Raw genomic sequence first — 19,137 nt, 5'->3', positions numbered from 1 at the left:
TTTCAAATCTTTGACATCTGTACAGAACATGGGCGGACTCCTTTGTCATCTTCAACGGGATTGAAAACTATTGTCTCTATAGAATTCATCTTTCATGTAAAGCTTTGTGGGGAAACTACGCAGAGCTGTACAGAAAAAAAAAATAATTGTTCAGTGTTAGCACAGACCTTGGACCATGATCACAGCAAAGCAGGGAATTCTATCAGGCACACAGATACTTTCAATGAATCTGCTTCAGATATATAATTAAAGAAAAATTTTGCCCTTCCCTATTCTGCTAAGAACTGATATTTAAAACTTTGGGAAAATACAAATTTTAACATCTTACATGTGCCATAAAGCTGTGCCACACAGCCACTGTCTCACGACAAAATAAGGACTCTTAGATCTCGGAAAACAGGTTTGATGAAGTAAAAAGAAATGTAGGGATAGTAGGAAAAAGTTTGTTACAACCAATTCTCTTTCTGAAACAGAAAAGCCAGATCTAACATGTGTTACATGCACTACTTTACTAGAACTCTCTTCCAAAACACAAATTGCTATTTAACCCTTGGACTCTAAATCCACAGCTACTCCTTGGCCAGAAAACACAGAATTACTGACTGTGAGCACTCAGGGTTAGCAGATATGCAACCTTACACACTTGAGCTGACTGCTGCAACAACAGTGTTGGCTTGAAATAACATAATGCCTCCAGTCTAATAGACGACACTTATGTAGATCAACAAGAACAATCAAACCCTACATTTCAGTCCAATAGCAAACAGTTACTGAGGCTGATGTGTCCCCTCAGGAAGTGTCTAGAGGACTAGAAAGACTGAAAATTACATAAAAGCACTATCATATGGATATTAAGTTAACAACTGTTACTTCATTTATTAATTCAGATAAAGAAAAGCACTCCACAGTTTGCTTTGGATCTGTGAGAAATTAGTTTGGCAATACACTTAGACAACTCCAAGCTGGCATTCCTATGTGGAGACTCAGTTTAAGAGAGGACTGTTGGAGTGACAAGATGCATAGCGTTATAACTGAGTTAAGTGTGCAACAACAGACAAGTATAAAATATGTAGGTATCCATTTCTCTGAAAGGAAAGTGAAAGGAAGATCACTTTCTGGCCTCCTTTGCCACCACTATCCATAATAACATCAGAGAGAGACTAATCAACTCTAAGCAGAGACAGAAAGATACTGTCCTTACTATTTCTTTCTCTGTAATGAATGATGCAGCATCCTGCCCTCATTTTGATTTCCTTTTGATACGCTTTCCTGAGGCATGGCAATAGGTTCATGTTCATTATTGGTGTCTGCTGCCCAGGGTCCCAGATGCCCAATGTGCATCTGGCCAAAACAGGTTCCTTCTGACAGACAGGTAAATCAAGCATCAACTCTTAACGTTTCAGTTGAAGAAAGGAGGAAGTCTATGACCAAATATCTGTTATTGTCATCTTTGCTATTCCAGTAGTGACCCTTTAATTATTCCTCTGTATTCTTAGAGCCTAATAATTTTTATTGCAGAAAAGCTGGAAGCCTAAATCAGTGATAACAAGGTCCACATGCTTCTAAACAGAAGAGGTGTTTGGCAGTATGTCAACCAAAAAAAGTATGTGACTATCAGAGAGCAATGCCTTTAGCCCTATTGCTACCACTGAAAATACTTTAATTCTACATATATACATATATATACATACATATATACATGCAATAAAATCAGGAATGCTGACTGGCATGTGCTACAGTGTAGTTAGACACACTTTCTTTAAGTGACATCTTTGTATGGAATTACTGGACGACTGTGTGAAAAAAAACTAGTATAACTCTGTCTCTAGGGAATGTAACAAAAGAATACCCAATAGTGAATATTAAAATATAAATTATCAAGTCTTGTTAGATTAACTAAGTAAAACTTCCTAATGAAAGTGTATATCTCTTTTTTGTTATACATTTTTACTAAAGCTTTTTGCATTGACATACCATAAAGATCTGTATTTCTTACCTATGTAGTGTTTGCTCTCAGAGCAGTCAATCAACTAGAAATACATATACGGAGTCTAAAATACAGTCTTACAGATTTTTCAATCTTTTGGAAATTTTGTGAGCAGATACCACATACTTCCTTATAATAACTTTTTATCACTGAAGGTTTTACCAAACTTTGTTTAAAACATGGGGAAAATCCCCCAAAACACTAAAAATCAAAGGTAGCTTTTGAATTAAAAATATATGGAACCTGAAAACTAACTATAAAAAAGTAATTGTCATTAATGGAGTGCAGCTGCAAAAGTTTTGGCCCAATATCTTAATCAACCTAGTAAGGCAAACATATACTTTTTGTTTAAGTATGCAAATAACATGTTAAATGGTGAAGGAGTAGAAAATGTAGGTGCAGTTACAAAGACTGATTTGGATGACTTAAAAATACAGATTTATGTAAGCAAAATGCATTTTAACACTAGTGAATGTAAGATGATAGATCCAGAAATAATGTATGTCACACCTGTAAGTCACTCTGAGAAGGACTAAATCATTTACAGCTTGTAAACCATGTCCTCCTAGAATTATTAGGTAGCTAGGAGGATTAATGCAATATCTAAATATTTTGGCAGAAGAAAAGTGCTGAATACACAGCAGGACTAGATGAAAAAATAGGGAGTAAGTACATAACACTATACAAACTACTGCTAGGCAAAATATTCAATTCTAGACCTGAATCTACTGAAATTCCAAAAGAAAACTTGTGAAAACTTGCAAGAGTTCAAGAAGTCTGAAATATCTGCATTTTTATGACAGACTGTAAAACTTTGATATTAATTTAATAAAAGAAAAGTGATTGAAAGGTGACCTAAAAGTGGCTTGTTTGTATTTAGTTGTGAAAAATGGATTTCTGACAAAAGAAGGGATTTTACTGTATCTGTGAAATATGTAATAAGGTGTAAACGCTGGGAACTGGAGTCAAACTGATGAGAAATAAGACACATCTTCCTCTGGCTGTGAACAGCAAACCCTTTGGAACAATCTATATATAGAGATGTAATAAATCAATACTAATCTTTTAAATAAAGAGTTTATGCATTCCCATAATATACATTTATTCTTACAGGGTTTTAAATAGTGACTACTGGGCAGACTGCAAGGCCTGTATTATTCAACAGTGCAGACCAGATGGCCATCTTTCTGGCCTCAAAATTACTGAAATGCTAGTAACTACACTCAGAAAGATTCGGAAAATAGGGATGCAGAAGAGAGAAAACTGGTGCCTGGGAGCAGGTCAAAAGCTTAACAAGCCACTGATAATCAGTATTAGCACATCGTGATCCTACATTTCCACAGGGGTTAGGCCTAAGATACACACAGAATTTTGTTTAGAAACTGCTTGTTCTAGCTAAATTGTTTCCAGGATCCAGTTAGAAGTATTTTGAAAACCCTTTCATGAGCTAAGAACAGAAAGTAATCTAAGCCATTACAATAAGCAGCATTTTTTCAGGTTCATGGAAGACAGCTCTGGGTGCTCCCATCTTCATCTGGCCACTTGCTTCAGTAATTAGTCATACCTGGCCTCTCAACTGTAGTTCCATTGTAACCACACCAGGATTTAACATAGCACAGTGAAAAAAATCTGACGGTTAATAATGGACTTTGGTTTGTGGACGGTAGCAGATTTTATATATTCAGATGCAGTTGCTAAATATTAAGATGGTAATACAGAAATATAATACTTCTGTTATTATATGTAATGCAGAACTTATAACATGCATGTTATTATAAATAGATATAAAAATATCAGAAATATTAAACATTAAAAATAAAACCTTTCTGTAATTTCCAATCTTCTGGAATATGAGAAGTATATTTTCTTTTGTTAATTCCCCATATAGCTTTCACGCACACTTCAGTTCACTTGCCATGTACCATAATTTCCTGTCTGTTAAACTGAGTTGTATTTTCATCTTCAGAGCTCCCTATGAATAACTCAAAGGCATCACCAAAACTGTGACTAGGCAAACCCCTCTTCTCTGTCAATGAATATCTCCAGCTGTGTTTTACCTTTCTTGTAAGGTGTTTGTGGTTGGTCTTCATGTTCCGATGTCCAAGCAAGAACCACTGAAATACATCACATCTAAATTACTTAAAATATTTTAAAATCCTACTTTGATCCCTCATCATATTTAAGCTTTCAAGTACCTTTGGACCATCTGACCTAGAGTACTTGTATCCTAACTTCTCTGTGAATCCTCATAGAAAAATGCAAAAACAATAGGAAAGCTTTCTTTTGACAGTGCTTCTGTAAAGCTTTACCTCAGACTTTACTGTTTATATGCGGTCATTATACTTTCCCAGCAAGATCAATATCAGCTGTGGATGCTAAAACTCATATTGGTCTGCAGTACCAGCTGCCACATAGGAGCCTCATCTGTTTAAAATCAGTCAAGATGCTGCTTTTTAAAGAACACAAGTTTTTTATGAATGTCAGAGCTGTCAGAAAATCTTACAGTATAATTAAGTTATGACAAATTGAAGTCACTGTAATATCTCTCACAAATGTTTGGCCAAACAGTGAAGCACTGCAGATAATTGCTATTTACAGTCTCATAATCGAGGACAGCCATTTACACTGAAGAGCTAAAACTCCTCCGTGAAACAAAGAATTTAGAAAAGAAGCAGATTTCCATTAACTGTTACATTTTGATATAAGATACAAAGATTTTGAAAAATCTTTCTAAATGAAAAGTGCCATGCAGAAATAACTGTATGAAGAAACAGGGGTTTTTATACAAACCCCACAGTTTTAACCCTCTATTTGATCCAGGTTGATTAATTGTTACTGCTGGAGGCTATATGTAAAATCAGTGTAAACTAATACTACCAGGTTTCAAGATGTGACTTTTAAGTGCCCATGGTTAGATAAACCAGTTTTTCATTAATTTGGCAGATTACTCCATAGACAGAATTGTTTCTGTCTCATCTGTCAGGGCTCCTCCAATGATCTGGAATAAATTAGCCTACATATGTCTCTGCCCAGGGTGGGGAGATTGGAACTAGATGATCTTTATGGTCCCTTCCAACCCAGGCCATTCTATGATTCTATATGCTTCTTATATAAACATGACATCAAATAACAATGTTTATTCTCAGAAGAGTAAAATTCGTAAAGGTAGATGCACATCTGCTGTTTCTTCAGTGCAATGAACTCTTATTATAAATCGTAATCAGACTTATGATGCCTGATTAATCCTTGATTCAGAAGATAAACTTCTAAACAAATTCTTCCTGCTACTCTCTTCTAAAGTAGAACTTGAAATATAGGAGATAGAAAGAAAGTTTTCAAAAAATGAGTACCAAGTAAAAATGTAAAAGGTTTTTCTTCTCCAAGAGGCTTGAATTCTTCTGGTGTTGCTTTTGAGGAAAAATGTGCAAAGCCTCAGACTGACCAACTTCAGAAAAACCATTTCCATAGGAAGGCAGGAATTTTCTTGTACAAGGAATAAAAACAACACCAAAGGGCAAGTGGAATTGGAAAGAATAAAAACTAGGTGGATTCTTAATTTTAGCTGAAAGTCAGGAGAACTCAAACTTCAGTCACCTCCAAACCTTGAAAAATTCTTGCACCAAAATCATTAAATTATTGAAGAAATTTTAGCACAAGTCTTGAAAAAAGCTGTCTGTTTATTTACCTGCATTAACAAAGGCACAATCTAATATTTTGACTCCTACAGGTACTTTTCTCTGCCGCAAGCAGTCCCATTAGTTAAGGACACATCAATATGAACAAGATATCAGCAAAGAACTCATTCTTTGACTATAATACAACTGTAAAGAACATAAAATGGAGCAAAATTACAGTGCTTCCATCAAAATAAATAAAACATCTTGTACCTAGGTGAGTTGCAAAATTGAAATTATTGCTCCATAACATACAGTTATTTATTAAAGAAATTTATCAGTACCAGCACTGCAAGGATTTCTTTTTCTTTGTATATGTATATTTCTCTGCCAGATCTGAATGCAATTTTTGCAAGCTGATTTGCCTCCTCCTGCCCTTCCCCTCAGCTGGAGAGAGCTGCATGACTGCATCTTTTACTCCAGTGCCGTGAGTTTTAAAAATGTACCCTTTAAAAGATTTCAAGGTTGTAAATAAATGTGCAAATAAATGTGCTAAGAAGGAATAGCATCTAAGTTGTTAATATGCTGTCAGATTATGAAACATTATCGGCAGATGGGACCATTTCAACACAGGTGTCAGTGATAAGAGAGTCCTGGGGAACTGCTGCAACATAGCACTGCAGTTCAACATTTCATTATCTATCATGTCTGTTGGTCATCAGCTAATTAAAATCTTGCATCACACGATGTGATACTAAATAGGAGACAAGACCAATGATCATACAAGACAAGAATATACCTAGGGTTAAATGTAAAAGGTGTGGCGACAGATGGCTTGTAGCTACCTCAGAGCAGCCTCCAAAAACACCACTAGCACAGTTTCACATCCAGGAAGATGCTCTGCTTCAGGCTGGCTTGTACCACAGCAGCTCTAGTTCACTTGAGTCTCATTTTCTGAAGTGCTGAACACCTGCAATTTCCCCTGATTTCAGCTGGTGTAGAGAGTACTCAGTGCTTCCAAAAACCAAGCATTATGCATAAGCAAACATGGTCTTAAGAAGCAGATGCTCTACAAAGCCAAAAATGCCACCAATTACACAAACCCTCTGAGTTTCCTCCAGAGCAGAGTTTGAAGTGTGCAGCTTTATAGAGAGATATTTAAATACCTCCAGCCAACTACAGGAATAGAGATAACAGATAACAGGAATAGAGATAGAAAATAATAATGCCACCGTTACTACTGTCAGTCTTGGAGTATTTTAAACATCCAAACAGACTAGGTAATGCTCACTCTCTCCATGCTATCTGTCAGGTAAGGAAACAAACCACAGCAAGTTCAATAAGACAAATCACTTTACATTTGAATAGGGCAATTTCATACAAGGTGGATTTCTGAAACAATGTCGTCTTACTGAAAAAAAGGAAATCAGAGGAAGGAACTGTATTGTTGCCAGAGAAAACAGAACAGCATGATTCTAAAAGCATTATTGCTTTAGTGGTTTCACAGAAAAAAAAATTTACTTGGGTAACAATTGCCTAAAATGCACAGAAATATAGATTAAATGTAAACACAACTGTTTGAGGTAAAAACAATAGGAGATAGTATTGATTATTCCATTGGTTAGTTTCCAATAAAGTGGTCTATTTTGTGCACTCTCGGAGTTAAGAGCTGGGTGTCTCTGCATGCATGAGGCCACAGCGCAGGGACTTAAGAGCTGCAGCTCAGCCCTCTGCAACTGGCAACCAAATACTGGAGGTTTTCAATCTATCTGGAACACAAACATTTTACACATATTATGATATATTAGGATGTTGGTATTACAGTGTTCTGGTATTTGAAGTTATTCTTTTTTTAAAGGAAAAACACCATTATAAGGTGAGAACTATTGAAACCAAAACTAACTCTTACATGATAAATTCTGTCAGGTTGCACCACTTTTTAGAGTCCACTTTCTTCATCATCTCTTCAAAGGATTTTCCACAGGCAGGTAACTTCTCTAACATGAGAGATTCATTGCAGAGATCAGTCCATTGACGTGCACCTAGGTAAAACCAGAAGCACCTTAAACCAAAAACACTGAAATAGAAGCAGGAACACTTCACTCAAACTCCTCACACAGTTCTGCTTGCCACTTACATTGTCATAAACTTAGTATTCAATATTCTGAGCAATTTTAGAAAACAAAAAAAGCATATCTTTACATAAACTTACTGAAAATATGACTTAGTATAAAATACGAAAGGTTACCACATATAGTATTGCTTTTTAGACCTAGCATAGAGGAACCTATCTAGTCACTTTTCTAATCTTACTTAGCTTCTACTCATACTAATTTACTACTGCCCATTTGCATTTTCACTTAAAAAGTAACTGGATCTCCTGATCACACACTTCAGTATAGAAAGCACTTCTCAAGCTTTCGCAAATGCATCCCATTCAACTAACTATATTACTGTGAAATTACTGTAACATCAGAAACTTTTGTGTATCTTACCAGCTAAAGGGCTTGAATTTTCACAATTGCAACTTTTTCTTTAGTGTATCACTAAAAGAATTGTCTAGAGATCAAGTCTTATGATGAGCGGCTGAGGGAGCTGGGCTTGTTTAGCCCGGAGAAAAGGAGGCTCAGGAGAGACCTCATCACTCTTTTACAACTACCTGAAATGAGACTGTAGACAAGTGGGCATTGATCTCTTCTCTCACGTAACAAGTGGCAGAAAAGAGGAAAGAGCACCAAGTTGTGTCACGTGAAGTTTAGACTGGATATTAGGAAAAATTTCTTCACCAAAAGGACAGGAACAGGCTACCCAGGGAGGTGGTTGAGTCACAATCCCTGGAAGTATTTCAAAGACGTGTAGATGCAGCACTAAGGGACATGCTTTAGTGGTGAATTTGGCAGTGTTAAGTTAATGGCTGGACTCAATGATAATAGATTCTGTGACTCTATGAATTACCAACAATTATCAGTTGAAATTACAGCATACAGCTACTTGCAAAGAAAGAGTCAACGTTGACTTGAGCAAGCCTGTAACTTTTTCAACCAGTAATGGCAACTCCACAACATTTAGAGTCAAGGTCAAAGGTTTTTCTCACCCAGCACATGACTGCATTGGAATACAAAAACAGTATTTTTATATTTCTTATAAAATTGAAATTCCGAAAAAAAATTATTCAGATTAATGTATTTGATTTTGATAAGGCTGAAACATTTTGTTTTGATTAAATCATTAAGTATGTCTTGCTTTACTTTTATAGATGCTAATACTTTGACTGTTCTGTATAAAAAACGCATATATTTTGTAGAACATTAAAAATTAACTAAATATATATATAAACATATTTAATACAAATGTCTAAATTAAATTAGTCATGAAAAAACCCAGTGTAATTTCTTCTTTTCACACCAGCATAAATCTGAGAAATGGATTTACCTGAACAAAACTGCAACCCTAACAAAACCTGTATATACGGCAATCCTCCTGAGAACTCCAGAGGAATGGCTTTTTTTCAAGAATAAAGCCAAGGAGAACAGATCACTTAATCCTACAAAAAAAGAAGTCTAAGTGGAATCAGGTCTTGCACCTTTTTCTTCTGAACCTATGTTTTCACTGAGAACCTATTTACACCAGGGAGACAAAGTATTTCTTTTCCTTGTATTAGTTACTTTGAAAGCAGGATCCCATAATTGCTGAAAAGAGCTAGTGGTTCTAATTTTGTGTGGTAACAGCCAAACACGCTGCCAGATGAACTGTGATCAAAACCGTGCAAGACTTTTGCTTGATGAGAAGGAAGGAGCAGTCCTCATGGCACCATTCCTTTCTATTTAGAAAAAAAAATAAATCCAAGGCAAGATGATGTTTCAGGTTTCACATCATAACCCAGCCATCAATCAGAAACTTTGAACATCTTCATTCAAAATGGTGCACGTGATTGTAAAACAGGCTTGAGTGCACATCGTTTCACCCATGAAGGAGACTGCTCCTTTTCAGTCTGGGCAGGAGCACCGTGCAATTTAAGTCCAGCTATCACAGGTAACTCTGGAGCAGTCACTGCCTCTGTGATGCTTTCACATACTTTCCAAGAGCAGCAGGCCCACAACAGGACAGCCTGTGCTGCACCTGAGACCCTTAGTCTACACAAATCTCTCCAGGTGTACGGCTAACTCACTAGACCTAATCTTACCTCCCTCATCATGTCTGATTGTCAGTGCTCTTTAAAGCTAACATGAAGTTTTCTTTCACCCATGCCAGCAAAAGTCAGAACTATAATTAATCACCAGTGATAGAAATCGTAAAAACTACCAAACACGCTGCATAATTTTGTCCTTAGGAAGTTAACATGATAGCATGGATCCTGCCTATTTAAGCATTCCCATCAATTCATCTGGCAGCTGCACCAGTTACAAGTTATACTTTCCACAGTTAGATCTGCAGATGAGCACTAAAGCAGTGCAAAATTCAAAACCAGATACAAAAATTGCACAGCTGGCAACTTAAATCCTGCACTGACGCTTCGACAAAAGTTAAGCAAAGCTGCCTTTTCTGGTAGAGTATTCTAAACAGCCAGAGTATTCTAAATCATTTGATTTATAACCCTATAAATCCAACAGAATACGAGTTTCTCCTCCTCTACGTCATGTGTGCTGACAATTTGCTCCGATCCCTTCCCAGCAGGGTGTTTAAATGGTTTTGCCATGGCCTTGGTATTTTAGGTTGTCTCTCTTTAATAAATCTTCAGTATTTTGCAAGGTTATAGAAAAAAAACTCTGAGTCATTTGACAGCAATCTGATGTCATAAGAGTTTCTGTCTAAATCCCTGACCAATGGGGTTCAAAATCATGAATAATTCTACAGTTTAACCATCACTATTGAGAATGACCTTCACAAAACACTACAACACTCTCTCTTCATATAGCAAATGGGTAAGACCAGTTGCAAAAAATGCATGACAGTTGACTAATTGAGATGAGATAGGATGGAAGCACTTCTCCAGTGGTGGCCGATAACAAAACAGAAACAGAAGTTGAATTTTTGAAGTAAAGCTCACCTGCGAATCCAAGCGTCATTAGACCATTAACTAAGGAGGGAAAAAAAAAAAGAAAAAAAAAAGAGAGATTAATTAGATACCTCCATACTATTATATAAAAGAATTCATGCAGATACAAGCAAACTTGAGCATAATTTAGATTTCAAAGTAATATTCAAAATGCTCATTCAAACATTAGTTTCAGTTGTATTAAAGAGTGTGTCTGAACAGAATAATGAACATTTAGAGAACATTATGTTTTTAAATTCTTTTTAATCTATTCTTTAAATGGCTGAGTCACTCAGACTTGTGATGGGTCTGTCCACACCACTCCTTCCTGTAGTTTCCAACATTAACAATTAGGGATAGGGAAATTGTACTTTAAGCTTCTTGAGGGTGAAAAAGTTGGAGAAGGTAACACACTTGCTCAAAACATAGGTAAACACATTCTAACGTGTAGAGGGAAAAAAAAATCCTTTTGCTATTAAAATTAAGCAAACAATAATAAATGTGTGCTCTCTTCATTTAGAAATGTAATGCTCTGTTTCACAGTCTCCACCTTTTGCACAGTGAAGTCACACATTTTGACAAACATTACATTCAAAACCTCTAAGCTTCTCATGCAGATGTCACACTAGCATAGGTATGTCAGAAGAGCATCCAAATGGAAACACAGACTATGCCAATAGGAGAAGGCTTCTGATCAGCTATTTGCAGTATATCCAGATGGATTAAATCAACAGAAGCCAACTGTGTTTGCACAGCTCCAGCCACACTTAGGATTTTGTAAATATAGCTAAGAGGGATGTGGCTTCAATTCTTTTTGATGTCTCACTGAAAAAAAAAATTGCTGACAAATTTTATAGTGTTAGCCTTGCATCAGAAATTAAATGACTGATTTCACATAGATGGGTGCCTCCTGCTCCTTGTTTATACAACACATGTCACTCCAGTAAAATGAAGCAGGATATATGTAGTAGAATATCAGTACCAATCACACTGACCTAGACCGTGAGGGACCCCACTGGGATGTGCCAGGCTATCAGCTGTGTTAACTGCAAATTATTGGGTACATGCATGGAAGAAGAATTTAGATCCTTCTAAGGAGCATATTTTTAATCCAGAGAAGCATTAATCTCTGTTTTAGTTACTAATGAGCCAGAAATTACTGTGAAGAGCAGGAATCCACACATCGGAAAACTGCATTGCATCCAAACACGTAGAGATGAAACTCCATTATACACTCTGACAGCAGTATCTCCTTCACAAATAGAGTACTATTTTTTCCCATGCTATTAGCTCTTATAAATATACTTGATTCTCTGGGTAGGTTTTTCTTGAATCCTCCCTTGAAAATGTGCCTTAACCACAGAAGACTGAAGATCAAATTAAAAGCACACACTCTGTGATGAAGCCTAGCCCATCCATTCTCAGGAAACAGTCTAGGCGTATACAGTTACCCCAGTTACTCCCTTTAAAGAGCACAGACTGCACCTCCAATTCTTATTGTATCAATTCCTATCACTGTGCTCTAGATTTTTCATAATTATTGCTGCAGTAATCTTCACGAGACCACAGCAAGGCAACTAAAACAGGGTTTACAACTAGAAAGAACCAGACTTCCCCAAGTGTCAGCAAGGGAACCTGTGACAAACGTAATACTGAATAAAGGCTCACAGGTTAGCACTCACAAATCCTCCTGCTCACAGGAAGATGTGCTTTTTGCATTTTTTTGACCATAACAAAGGTCACACAGGGTGTTTTGCACCCATGCTCAATCAGAAGACTTCAGATACCCTCAGAGAAGGGTAAAAAACCAATTCAGACCATCATGTGCCACGCCTCTATTTTTTTTTGTTCTGAGATATTCAACTCATAACAAAGATTTAATCAGGAGACCGTAGCATGCCATGATAGTTTACACAAAAAGTATAACCTTTGCAGCAGCTCTTACTTCTTGAAAGACTGACTGCCACCACATCTCATTAGAAGATACACAGAGGAAGCAAAATGGGTCACAGTATTGGAAGGTGTTGCCATGCACTCCTACCTGAACCCACATTTAGGAAAAGAAAAGTAGGTTCAGTTTAACTGTACAAGCTGCCTGCAGGCTAAATCATGTCAATAAGGGACCACAGCAATGGCCTTTAACATTTTTTTTTCTCCATACACTACAGTGGCATGTATGATCGCCCCTAGTATTAGTCAAATCAGATGCAAAGAGACCAACCAGGTTGGAGCCAGACCAAGAGATGAAGGAAAGTATCATCAAATAAAAGATGAGAAAAAATAGGTTTGAAGGGCTTTTGGAAAGAAAAACAAAAGATAATCAAAATAGGAGAGAGTAATAGAAAATAAGAAAACTGAGAAAAAAATCCACCAGTTTTCTATTAACAACCTGCTTCAAAACCTTGTATATGAAAAAAATAGAAAATCCGTTCCTAGACCTTCACTACAGCCTCCTATTATCTACTCTTTACTCTCCTTTTGTAAAAAGACCTTCTTCTGACACTAAAAAGGGAGTTAAGAATGAGATTCACAGAAATATGTTAATTCACTATTGAGATACATGACAGGGTAACTGCCCTGTAATTTTCTCAGCTATATAAACTTCTGTGAAATGGAAAAATATTTCTTAATGTTTATTTTTCTCCTATACTGTTATTATTCACAGGTATTTTTCCCAGAGGCTTAAAAGTAGCACTGAATGTCTGTCGTACAACCACTTTATAAATCTGGAGCAGCATATGAATTGCTGTGTGTTCTTCCTACTGCACATTTCTCTAAGCACATTTTAAGAATAATTCTGAAAATCTTGTGTAAGTATTTAAGAGGGAAATGTTATAATTTTCCCTTGCCTGAATGTTTCTTCAAGATGCTGCTATTACTGACAGGATCGTAAGATTTTTGAGTGGCTCTTATACTTTCTCAGAATAATTCTCATTTTACCAGACAAAACTCCTGTACACAGTTTTGCACCAACAATTACAGCTGTATAATCTTACGTATATTTTTTGAAATTTGAGAAGTCTGATTCAAAACCTCTTTTCTTTCAATTATAATTTTCATAAGAAAAAAAAGAACATGTAATGACCTGAAGTTAAACCTCATGTCAAGAAGCTACTTCTATACCTCTTTTTCAAGACAATCCTGCCAATTACCATCATCTAATCTTTAACTACATCAGGATATCAGATCTCTATTGGAAGTTATGTACTAAACAAACAGCTGTCTGCCTGCAGAACCTGAAGTTTCAATGATAGCAGCACATAGCTATGCAAGAACTGTCATGACATACAGTTCATGAAAGCAACTAAAACCACAGTTTGAAAAGGCAACTGCTGCTCTGCCATCATGCACCTATGATATGTTGGAAAAATAGGTGAGAGATTAATACTCTATTGATATCATTTTTCTCATACTGATCAATAGCTTTTTTATTTATACACCTGATTTTAAATACTGAGCAAGTCAATTTTACAGAAGCGTAATGCTTCTCCAGATATTTAAATGTTAAATAAAGCTACCTGTTGCAGAGGCGCTATTAAAGATCATGTTAAACTCATCAATCTTTTATGTAAACCTGAAGTTATTCCATTACAGGTGTTCTGGCAGGAATGCATAGACACTTCAGGGTCCCTAATGCACAAGGAATTCCCATGGAAATCACTTCTCCTATGCTCTCACATAGTGTCAAGAGGCATCCTACTGCCTCAAAAAAACACTGGTTACAATTGTGGTAGGGTTTCTTTATTATCTGTTTCCTGAGCATATATAAGGTCAAGAGCCTCATTTCGGTAGAGTCTGTCTGAATACAGAAGGAAAAGATGAGCTGACACAAGCATTGCATGGTTGCCTTTCAAAGCCTTCTCTAAAAGTCCTCTGTTGGGGTCAAGTCAAATATATGCGGCCAGACACTACAGACTCTGAATAGGCTAAGAAATCCTGAAACTTGATGGGAAAGCCCAGAAAGGTCCCTGTTTAGAGGCTACTATAAAAGTACAGAAAGGAAAAATAATGCTATTGGTACAAAAACTAAAGTCCCACCTGCCAGCCTTTAAATAGCTCTCTCTACAATAAGTATGGCTCAGAAGGTCATCTTTTGTTCTCAGCTATTGCCTGTCCTTTTGACACTTCATAAGAGGAGTGGGACAGGGACAGAATGGAAGAAAATCATCACAGTGTGAAAGCAGCCAAGGAAATGAGGCAACTGAAGTTCACAGAGACAGGCAATGACAGGAACTCAACACAAAGGAAGGATGCTGGGAATAAACAGAAGCTTGCAATAAATACAGTACTTGAGAGAAGTGTTACACTTGCGTTCAAAATTCACCCAGGAAAAAACATGCCTCACCACATGGAGTGGCAGAAGCAAGGTAATCCTGCTGGCAGGGTGCATTGATCTGTTCCTACATCCAAGAAGTTAGCTAGAGAGCTAGCATAACACAGAACTCGGCTTTGCATTACCTCCTCCTTTGATGCTGAATCCTTTTTAATATTCTTTTTATCCCCTTGTGTCAACTGCACAGAATATGCATATATAGCCACGGAAATGTAACATCCAAAACTAAAAGTGCAGTTCAATGCTGTATTTTATGGCAGTTTGAGGCACGACATTATTGCTTTTGAATTGTAAAGGTAATTTCAGACAGTTAACCATTTTGGACACTAGAGTCTTCTTCCTGCAGAGCAAGAAAAGCATGAAAGAAAGCAGCTTAACCTTTTTCATTCCATTAGTGCAAATCAACAGGGAATTACTGAGGGCATCAACTGTTCAGACCCATGTTAGTTCAGAATTCCCCAGGTTTCCAGTGACTGCAAAGAAATGTGACCATTACTCTGAACTTATGCTTCAACAGCGATTTTTTCAGAGCAGTAATACAAATTATTGTCCATTATATTGCTTTCTGAAGTTCTTAAATAACTGCTGGTAGCATATTAATATTGTTCCACAATTTCTGAACAGTCTACGTCTACTTCAAGAAGTGTTGGATAGGTTTTCTGCTACTTTGTTTGAAACAAGTACGTCTTACTTAAATAAACATATGACAAGTGTTTGAAATAATATTTATTAATAGATAAATATTTTAATTTATCTATTAAGAGATATTAATTTATTAAATAAATAATATAATTAACTATACCAGTTCAACAACAGACTTGTGGAGGGGATTACTTAGCTGTACATTAAGATCTGTATTGTACTAGAAGTTGTGTGACTCAGACTGAAATGTAACAATGTTTTCAACTCTTTTCTGTCCTGCTATGTTTTTGATGAAGCACTGTGTAGCTGAAATATAAAATACAGCCACTGACTTTTAGACAGTGGATCAACTAAATATTCCAACAGCAGAATTAATAGCTTTAAGTAAACTCTCTTCACACTTTTACAGAAGTGGTATACACAAATGTGATCCTAGACTAGAGATTCATCCTTCCAGGGAGTAAAACTGAAGAGGAGTAAGAGGAGTACCTTTGTGTCTAGACTAGAAAGAAATCCACAGCATTAGAAACTGTTTAAAGATGACATTCAGCAGCAAGCACAGCATCACCAGCCAGTCGAAGAAGGTGATTGTCCTTCTCTGCTCTGTGCTGGTGTGGCCTCACCTCACAACTGTGTGCAGTTTTGAGCGCCGCAACATAAGAAAAACAAAGCTCTTAGAGAGCATCCATAGGAGGGCTACAAAGATCACAGAATGGATTAGATTAGAAGAAAAGACCTCTGAGAACATCGAGTCAAACCTACGACCAAACATCACCTTGTCTACTAAACACACAACAACACACTAAGTGCCACATCCAGTCTTTCCTTAAACACCTCCAGGGACGGTGACTCCACCATCTCCCTGGGCAGTTCATTCCAACGTCTAACCACCCTTTCTGTGAAGAAACTCTTCCTAATGTCCATCCTGAACCTCCTCTGGCACAGCTTAAGACTATATCCACTCATCCTGTCCCTACTCGCCAGAGAAAAGAGGCAGATCCTCACCTGGTTACAACCTTATTTCAAGTAGTGATAAGGTCACCCCTGAGCCTCCTCTTCTCCAGGCTAAACAGCCTCAGCTCCCTCAGCCACTCCTCATATGACTTACTCTCTAAACCCTTCACCAGCAACATTGTCCTTCTCTGGACCTGCTCCAGCACCTCAATGTCTTTCTTGAAGTGAGGGGCCCAGAACTGGACACAGTACTTGAGGTGCAGCCTAACCAGTGCCGAGTACAGGGGGAGAATCGTATCCCTGGTCCTGCTGGTCATACTATTTCTAATTCAAACCAGGATGCCATTGGCCTTCTTGGCCACCTGGGCACACTGCTGGATCATCTTCAGTAGCTGTCAACCAGCACCCACAGGTCCTTCTCCGCTGGGCCACTTTCCAACCACTCTGTCCCAAGCCTGAAGTGCTGCATGGGGTTGTTGTGGCCAAAGTGGAGGATCCAGCACTTGGCCTTGTTGAACCTCAAACCATTGGACTTGGCCCACCGGACCAGTCTGTCCAGGTCCTTCTGCGGAGCCCTCTTGCCCTACCCCAGACTGACACCTGCACCCAACTTGGTGTCATCTGCAAATTTACTGAGTCCAGACTCAATCCCCTCATCCAGATCGTTAATAAAGATATTGAATAGGACTGGACCCAATACTAATCCCTGGGGGACACCACTAGTGACCAGACACCAACTGGATGCAGCACCATTCACCACCACTCTCTGGACCCAGCCATCCAGCAAGTTCTTAACCCAGCAAAGAGTGCATCCGTCCAAGTTGTGGGCTGCCAGCTTTTCCAGGAGAATGCCATGGGAAATGGTGTCAAAGGTTTTGCTGACAGTGTAGGGTGTAGAGGGAGAGCCATATGATGAGCTGCTGAGACCACTTGGCTTGTTCAGCCTGGAGAAGACTGAGGGGAGACCACATTATGGTCTACAACTTCTTCATGTGGGGAAGTGTAGGGGCAGGAACCAACCTCTTATCTCTGGTGGCCAGTGACAGGACCCGAGGGAATGGCATGAAGCTGTGTCAGGGGAGATTTAGGTTGAATATTAGAAAAAGGTTCTTTACCCACAGGGTGGCTGGGCACTGGAACAAGCTCCCCAGGGAAGCAGTCACTGCACCAAGCCTGTCTGAATTCAAGAAGTAATTGGACAACACCCTCAGCCACACGGTGTGATTCTTGCGGATGTCCCGTGCAGAGTCAGGAGCTGGACTTCGAAGATCCTTGTGGGTGCCTTCCAACTCAGGATAGTCTACAATTCTATGATTTAAGGCGTCTGAAAGAGAGTTCCAGAGGACTACATGCGTTGGAAGATGCCTACAGTCAGCAGAGACAAAGCACAACAGCTTTCCTAACAAACTCAAATTCACTGAATTCACTTGTGTGTTTGTTACCCAGAACATAAGGCCAAAGACTGTTATTTACAATGTACAGGCCTTCCAAAGGCTTTGTACTCCTTGTTTTCATCTAACTTCTGCCTGCAAGACCTGATCTTCTGAGTCTTGGTGTACTGTAGTTGCCACATAAACGTATAATGTCTAAAACAACCAGATCACAGCTCTTCATAATTTATGATTACAGATAAACACACCTAGCAACTGAAAGTTCCTTTTTTTCACTCCTGAAACATCTGTACTTCTTCAGATTTATTATAGCCTTGTGAGGTATCACTACTGAGGTCTCCATTTTACATGAACTATGGAAACAATGACAGAACTAGTAGGAAATCTGTCTAAGGTCACAAGCAGGAACCAGTATCACTCTTATCTACAGTGTGAGCCAGCAGCAGTCTGGTGCCATGACCTCTGTTTCACCACTACCTCTTTCTCTCAGAAAACATTACCAAAGCAAGTGAAGAACATGATCTCTCTGCCCAGAAGATAATTGTGCATTGTGTCAGCTGTGCAATTTATGGGAAAGGTACATCAACTAATGAGGTAGCATAGTTCAGATTCATTTCCCCCCAAAGGTGAGATAGCTTGCAATTACTGTTGAGAGACACACACACCCCAGACCACATCAGAAGTGTGTCGGCCCTTGAAGTTGGCCACCTGCATCCAGGACCTCAGTCTGACACTGTACCACTGATCACCTGGAAGCACATATTTGATCTAATGGCTGCTTGTTATTGTAACTCAACTGCCTGTCATTAGTCGAAAAGGCAGGAAAAGACACACAAAAAAAAAAAAGTGATGTGACATAAGGTTTTCCTATAATAAGGAAACATAAGGTCAGCACAATACTGACTTTACTCCATACCTAACCACCTGTGAAAGTGTGTAAAACACTAGTCTCTCAAGGTCAGTAAGGACTCCAGTTTGCTTCTGTGGAGTAGTCTGAAAACGAAGTCAAGCAATTCTTTTTTTTTAATAACCTTGAGAAGGGGAAATGACCCATAAATGTTTCACAGACAAGGGTCACTGCACACTCCCTCCTGAGGAAGTCTTTAAAACCATGGGATACTTGAAGACATTAAAAGTTCCTTCTTCCCTTGACAAGCAGAACATTTAAATCAAGACATTAC

General features: G+C 38.1%; 1 protein-coding gene across 1 annotated transcript in view; it reads right to left on the bottom strand.

Annotated features, from left to right (window-relative positions):
- Positions 1 to 19,137, bottom strand: part of RAMP3 (receptor activity modifying protein 3) — a 41,933-nt gene that overhangs the window by 13,112 nt on the left and 9,684 nt on the right. The window contains exons 2-3 of the mRNA XM_027731304.2: positions 10,649 to 10,678; positions 7,511 to 7,643 (exon numbers count right to left, since the gene is read on the bottom strand). Of these exons, the coding sequence (XP_027587105.1) occupies positions 7,511 to 7,643; positions 10,649 to 10,678 (163 nt within the window). The remainder of the gene's footprint in view (positions 1 to 7,510; positions 7,644 to 10,648; positions 10,679 to 19,137) is intronic.

Source organism: Pipra filicauda, unplaced genomic scaffold (genome assembly GCF_003945595.2).
Source record: "Pipra filicauda isolate LSUMZ 115617 unplaced genomic scaffold, ASM394559v2 scaffold356_size1356884_pilon, whole genome shotgun sequence".
Taxonomy (NCBI): domain Eukaryota; kingdom Metazoa; phylum Chordata; class Aves; order Passeriformes; family Pipridae; genus Pipra; species Pipra filicauda.
Note: the sequence above shows the minus strand (reverse complement) of the source record. Positions and strands in the feature narration are given on the sequence as shown.